This window comes from Podarcis muralis, chromosome 14 (genome assembly GCF_964188315.1).
Source record: "Podarcis muralis chromosome 14, rPodMur119.hap1.1, whole genome shotgun sequence".
NCBI lineage: Eukaryota > Metazoa > Chordata > Lepidosauria > Squamata > Lacertidae > Podarcis > Podarcis muralis.
Window position 1 is genome coordinate 55,294,650 of NC_135668.1, and position 7,436 is coordinate 55,302,085.

General features: G+C 46.6%; 1 protein-coding gene across 1 annotated transcript; it reads right to left on the minus strand.

Annotated features, from left to right (window-relative positions):
• Window positions 1-3,270: 3,270 nt before the first annotated feature.
• LOC144325459 (vomeronasal type-2 receptor 26-like) lies at window positions 3,271-6,674 on the minus strand. Its single transcript, XM_077918774.1, has 3 exons — window positions 6,618-6,674; window positions 4,989-5,115; window positions 3,271-4,172 (listed from the first exon to the last, which is right to left on the minus strand). Exons 1-3 carry the CDS (start codon window positions 6,657-6,659, stop codon window positions 3,271-3,273), a joined length of 1,071 nt encoding a protein of 356 aa, XP_077774900.1. The 5' UTR covers window positions 6,660-6,674.
• Window positions 6,675-7,436: the final 762 nt, after the last annotated feature.

Sequence of the window (7,436 nt, forward strand, 5' to 3'; positions counted from 1 at the left end):
GCGAAGCTTAGCCTATGCTTGGATAAGCTTACATTTTAGGAATGTGTTTCAATATTGTAATGGAATTGGGGTTGCTCGTGCGTAAGTTGGCACCACTCTTGGCAAGGTTGCCTTGATAAACCTTTCCCTGGCTGGACAGCCCTGACTTCGCGGCTGTCTCAGTCACTGGCAGAATCCGTCAGTGGGCGTTTCCTGAACTTCTTCCAACATAAAAGTTCCTTGACGGATAGTCTCCGCCTAGCTTCCCTGCGCGGAAGTCTTCTGTGCAGGGTGGGTGTGGGCAGCGGAGGACCCGTGCTCTCCCTGCTGGTCTCTGGCGCCATCCTGGAGTCCTGGAGCCATCTCTCCGAAGCCCGCCTCTCCCCGCCTTTCTCCCTGGTGTAACGCTGATTTCCTTCCCCGGCCGATGAGTCACCTCTCTCCCTGCTGGGCCCTTCTCCGGCATCGCTTGAGAGCCCTTCCTCCACTCCTGGCTGCGATGGCAGTTCCCTGACAAATATTCCTTTATCATCACTTCTGCAAGTAAAGCTTCTGAACATTAAATGAACAAATGAATAATTCCTAAAAGGTGTCAGTCTTACATGAGATTTAACTTCCAATCTGCTCAATATCACTTCTCTGCAACAATTAAGGCATCCTTGTGCAAGAGTACGGCTCCTGCCTGCTTAGATGAGGCTGTGATAAGACCACTTCCTAAAAAACACTCCCTTGAAAGCCTTAAGGAATGACTGGCCAGTCACTAATCTCCCCTTCTTGGGCAAGGTTCCTGAGCGAGTGATGATAGGCAGAGCCATGAAAACAATTTTCTAGAGCCCTTTAAGTCTGGGTTTAGGCCCAGTTTGGGCTTTTGTGGCCTTCTATGATAACCTATGGGATGTGGGTGGCACTGTGGGTTAAACCACAGAGCCCAGGGCTTGCTGATCAGAAGGTCGGTGGTTTAAATCCCTGTGACGGGGTGAGCTCCAGTTGTTCGGTCCCTGCTCCTGCCAACCTAGCAGTTCGAAAGCACATCAAAGTGCAAGTAGATAAATAGATACCGCTCCAGGGGGAAAGTAAATGGCCTTTCCGTGTGCTGCTCTGGTTCGCCAGAAGTGGCTTAGTCATGCTGGCCACGTGAACTGGAAGCTGTCTCCCAAACACTGGCTTCCTGGGCCAGTAAAGCGAGATGAGCACCGCAACCCCAGAGTTGTTTGCGACTGGACCTAATTGTCAGGGGTCCCTTTACCCTTTACCTTTATGATAACCTATGTTAGGAGAGAAATGAGGTTAATGTGTCCCTGTTAATTCTCTTTGATCTTTGCAATACTATCAACTATGGGGTCCTTGTGCAGCAGTCTGAGTTGGGGGTAAGCAGCACTTCTTCCTAGCAGTTCCAAGTCCTCCTTGGATGGTTGTTTTCAGAGGGTGATGCTTGGGGAATGTCACTTGGCCCTGGGAGCCTTCCATGTGGGGCTCTGCAGAGTTCACATCTATCTCCAATGTTGTTTAACATCTACATGCGACTTCTGAGGAGGGTTATCTAGAGTTTTGGAACATGTTGTCAGCAATATGCTGATCACACACAGCTCTACTACTCCTTTTCACCTGAAAGAGTGGCAGTTTGTGTGCTGGATTGTTGTCTTGGTAATGGACAGGATGAGAGTCAATAAATCCGAAGCTCAAACCAGACAAGAGTGAGGCACAGTTTGTGGGTGGTTCCTTAGACCTGATGGATGGGAGATTGTCTGCTCTTGAGGGGGCTGAATCCCCTCTGAAGGAGCAGGTTCACAGCTTTGGGGTACTTCAAGATCAACGGCTGGTGCTTGAGGCTCCGATGGCCTCCATGGTCTTCCATCAGCTTTGGCTCATGGCCAGGTAAAGCCTCACTAATGTTGTCTTTGCTCTGGTAACCTCTAGGTTAGACTAGAAGGCAAAAACCTTCCTCTTCAAGCAGGCCTTAGGCTGGTTGACCTCCAGCGCCCTTTAAAATGTGTTGTGGAAGGGGAGATAATTGGATTGTTGTTGTTCTTAACGTTATTATATAGTTTGTGGTTTTAATATTGCAACTCCATGTTGTGAACAACCCTGAGATCTATGGGTGTATATCTGAAGGAGCCTCCACTGTTCAGCCTGGACACTGAGCTCCAGCTCTGACGGCCTTCTGGCAGTTCCCTCATTGCATGTCCATCTGCTGTCAGCAACTCTCAGCTGGTTGCCAGGAACGTACAAAGACAAGGGAATGTTTCTTACCATTTTCAGTATTTACAGAGAGAGGCTATAGAACCCAGCCTCTTGGATAATGGTGTTGTCCAGAGTGAATCTCCACCCCTGTTTCTCCCACGTTCTCATTTTTCACTCCTACGGGTGCTACCACGTGCCCCCTGTCTTTTAAAGCTCTTTGCTCTCCTACTTTCAAGACTCGCCAGGTTCTGGGAGAGAAGTGGGTCTGGAATACTTTCTAAAGACACTGTATCTGTCAGCTGTTGCCCCCTGCTGCTTCCTCCTCATCTGCTCCCATTATTTCCCAGCTTTCTCCCTCATCTGCCTCTGAGCTGTGACTTCCCTCAAACCCCTGTTGTAAATCTACACTGTCTTCCTCTCCCCCCTCCCTGGAGGGGTCAGGCTGGGGAGGCAGGCTCCACCATTCCTCCTCTGGTGAGTCCCTGATGCTATGAGAAGTGAAATTACAGGGAACCAGGCAGAGGGCCTTCTCAGTAGTGGCACTTCCCTGTGAAATGCCCCCCTGAAAGATGTCAAGGAGAAGAATATCTATATATCCTTAGAAGACATCTGAAGGTAGCTCAGTATCGAGAAGCCTTCTAATGTGTAATGCTTTATTATATTTTTATATATGTTGGAAGCCACCAAGAGTGCCTGGGACAACCCAATCAAAGGGACGGGGAACAGTAACTATAACCATAACCATAACCATAACCATAACCATAAACGATGGATGGTATACAAATTGAAAAAATAATATTAATGATAATCTGGTTGGCACCTGTGAGAACAGGATGCTGGACTAAATGCATCATGGGCCAGATCCAGCAAATTATATTTTTGTTCTTATGTATCACTGTGTTTAGACTTAGATTTCTATGTGAACCACTTTGAGCACAGATTGTGAAAAATGCTGTATATAAATAGACAATGACGAGAGGGGGCGAAAAAATGGAGTATGAAAAAAGGAATAATAGAGACACGCAAGGGATTTCCTTGGCCGTTTTCTTCCAACAAATGTCTGTATTTTCTCATAATGCAAGAATTAAAGGCATCAATGCAAGTTTACTGTTATTTGCTCCTCAGAATCAAGTGGTCTTTGCTGTTCAAGTCGGACCTCAGAATGATTATGTACAATTTGGGGAAGAAGATGCAAGCGAGCAACCCTGCACTGGAGGCCAAGATGCAGAAGATCTCCACAGCCACCATCTGCTTTCCTTTGGTGCTCAGATAAGAGGGAACAAAGGACAGCCAAACGCTGCAGAACACCAACATGCTGAAAGTGATGAACTTGGCTTCGTTGAAACTGTCTGGCAACTTCCTGGCCAGGAAAGCCACCGTGAAGCTGACCATGGCCAGGAATCCCAGGTACCCCAGGACACAATAAAACATGGGGGCAGAGCCTTCGTTGCATTCCAGGATGATTTCCTCTGCCAGAGAGTTCATGTCCACATCTGGGAAGGGAGGAGCCGTACAGAGCCAAACAGCACAAATACTGGCTTGAAGTGAGCAGCAACCCAGAAGAACAGAGTTGGCCAGAGATTTCCCCACCCATTTCCTCACCCTGGATCCTGGTCTGGTGGCCATGAAGGCCAGAACCACCGTGATGGTTTTGGCCAAGACACAAGACACCGCAATGGAGAAGATGATGCCAAAGGCCGTTTGTCGTAAAGAGCAGCTGACTGGGTGAGGCTGGCCAATGAAGAGCAAGGAGCAGAGGAAGCAGAGCAAGAGGGCAAGGAGCAGAGTGTAGGTGAGGTCCCGGTTGTTGGCTTTGACAATGGGAGTGTCCCCGTTCTTAGAGAAGACGCCAAGGACCAAGGCTGTGACAAGAGTGAAGAGCAGAGCTAAGGCAGCTAATGTGAATCCCAAAGGTTCTGTGTAGGAAAGAAAATGTTGGCTCTTGGGAATGCATTGATCTCTGTTGTGGTTTGGAAATTGTCCTTCTTGGCATTTGAAACAATAATCCGAATCTAAAAAAGTCAAATAAATGATATATGAGTTTGAGTAAACAAGTCAACCTTTTTTTTGTTGTAATGAAATAGATTCCTCCATCTCCAATGACATTTCAACTTTCATTTGAAAGAAATATTGCTTCTGCTCCTAACACACAATTCTGAGCCACTAATTAGTTGGAAACAAGTATCAGAGATAAGTGGAAACCAGTAAAATGCAACGGGTATTTTTTCTTTATAAACCATATGTTGTTGTTTAGTCGTTTAGTCGTGTCCGACTCTTTGTGACCCCATGGACCAGAGCACGCCAGGCACTCCTGTCTTCCACTGCCTCCCGCAGTTTGGTCAGACTCATGTTTGTGGCTTTGAGAACACTGTCCAACCAATAAACCATATAGGTGGTATCAATCACATCACCAGGAATTTTGGAAGCAAAGTATTGACGACTGTTAATATGGTGCCATTAAAAAAAGCAAACGGTCATCTCTGCTGAAAAGTGAGAAGTCCACCATGATATCTTGCAGGAGCAACATTTGATTTTGTGTTTCTGGCTCTCGCCCCAAAAATTTTGGGGATGGAGTGTTAGGGAAGTCTTCCCTGACTTCGCAAGCTGTGGCTAGTGGAGAGCAGGCAGAGAGCATGCCAATTTCAACAGGTCTACTTTGGAAAGGTTAAAGTTGTGGCTCTCGTTTGCCCAACTCTCTGTGTCTGTCTTCTTTGTTCCAGATCTGAGTGCAACTGCTGTCCTGTTTGGGAGTACTGAATTGTTTTTAAGGGGCATCTGTTGAAATAGATTAGAAAGCATTTTATAAAAGAGCAGATGATGTCTCCTACCCATTTGGTTTGAAATCATCCCATCTGGACATGAAGCACAGTCATAGCAACAAAATGGCGACCCCTCCTTCTTTTTCCGGCTGTAGCCTGGCTGGCACCGATCATTGCACAAACCAAGGGGCAGCACCTAGCCAGAAAGAGAGGAGAAGAGGAAGCTCCCTTTGCATGGTAAAGAGCACAGTTTGAACCAAAGAGATGAGATCATTGGGCAGATTACCTTATTCCAGAATGGTGGTGTATGCGTGAATAAATTATAATATACCATATTTTTCGCTGTACAGGATGCACCCGACCATAGGATGCACCTTGTTTTAGAGGGGGAGAACAAGGAAAAAAAAATCTCCCCCTCTCTGCCCAGCGCCCCTTCAGCAAAGCGGCAGGAGGTGCTGCGCAGAGAGGGGGAGAATTTTTCTTTTCTTGTTCTCTCCCTCTAAAACAAGGTGCTGTTCGAAGTAAGTTCAGTTGCCTTCAGGCGGCTACCTTGGAAGCCTGGAGAGTGAGAGGGGTCAGCGCGCACCCCATTAGCTAAAGTGGTGTTTCAGGTTAAAAACAGTTTCAGGTTAAGAATGGACCTCCGGAACGAATTAAGTTCTTAACCCAAGGTACCACTGTAAAGGGAAAGGGAAGGTCAAGGACCCCTGGATGGTCCAGCCAAAGTCCAGCCAAAGGCAACTCTGGGGTGCAGCGCTCATCTCCCTTTTCAGGCCCAGGGAGCCAGCATTTGTCCACAGATAGTTTCCGGGTCATGTGGCCAGCAGAACTAAACCGCTACTGGTGCAACAGAACACCGTGACAGAAACCAGAGTGCACAGAAATGCTGTTTACCTTCCCACCACAGCGGTACATATTTATCTGCTTGCACTGGTATGCTTTCAAACTGCTAGGTTGGCAGGAGCTGGAACAGAGCAACGGGAGCTCACCCTGTTGTGTAGATTTGAATTGCTGACCTTCTGATGAACAAGGGGCTCAGTGGTGTAGACCACAGCACCACCTGAGTCCCTGTGTAAGAGTAAATCCTATGAAACCAAGCAAGACTGATTTCTCAGAAGACACGGGGATGGCAATTTTCCCATTTGTGAAAGAACAGTTTTGGTCTTGTTGTGTTCCTCTTAGCCTAATGTCAAATGTATATGTTTCCTATTCTGCCCGCTCAGCCAACTCCCTTTATTTCAGAATTGGTGGTTTTTCACTGTTCTATTTCCATTCAGTTTCCCTTCTGCTTCACTCCCAATATTTACTGTATTTTTTGCTCCATAAGGTGCACTTTCCCCCTCCTAAAAAGTAAGGGGAAATGTGTGTGCGTCTTATGGAGCAAATGCAGGGGGGAGGCAGGCAGGAAAAGCCCCCAAAAGCTGCACACAAGCTCCGCACGGCTCTTGCGGGCTTTTCCTCAGGAGAGGAAAATCGCTGCTGCACGATTTCTGTTCTTATCCTGAAGCAAAGTTCTTAACCTGAGGTACTATTTCTGAGTTAGTGCAGTCTGTAACCTGAGGTACCACTGTACTCTGACATTAATGTGACCTAGTTAAGCCTGGCAGGAGACCTTACTCTCCTTACTTATTCTTGTATTTGTATTCATAATATTAAGAAAAATGCTCTCTTTTTACAAAACCAAGAGTCAACTCCCACCTGATTGAATGCTTTGTGCCATGTGATGGCTTCTTCATCCATGCTGAAGTCCACATAGTGCAATTCCTGTGGTTCTACCTTTCCTACTTTCACTCGCGAGAAGGTTTGGTTGGGGAAAGTAACCCAGTTAATAACGTCAAATCCAGCTGCCAATTCCCCATTCTCATCAAAAGACACAAAGTCCCCAGCACTGTTGTTGAAGGAGATGCTCCTCAGGAAAGAGGGAAGCTAAACAGAAGAAAACAAAGCAAAGGAAAAGTATCAATCAAGGCAAAGTTCAAAAAGTAAAGAAGGGAAAAGCTTTATTGGTTTTAGAAAGGAAAAAGTATCAATCCATATATGTCACATATTGGAAAGGACTGAAAAAATGGTGTGGTCCAACATTGGAGCACATATGGATTTCTTGGAAGTACAGTTGGTCTTATGGGGTTTGGAACTTAACAGGTTAAGTTATTCCCATGATGCCTCAACATTCTGATGTCAGTTTTCGAAGCTGGGAGGAGTTTGGGAGGAGTTTGCTGTTCCTCTCGGTCTTTTGAGAGGGAAGGTCATGGCTGCGAGTAGCTCAGGAGTTTTCTGGGGAATGTCGGAATAAAGGACTGAAAGAGACAAACCTGGACTCTTTGTGTGTTTGTCGGAAGCTAAGCCAAGCTACGTGACAGTTTTTCACCACTGTGTTCAACTCTGCTGAGGCGTGACTGAGAGCTCGGAGCGGAGGCGTGCCAGGCGGCCATAAATAGCTAATTGGGGATCGCAAATCAATTAGCGGGGGTCACGTCAAACCAATCAATCAATTTCAGAGGTTATGGAGCTTAATCA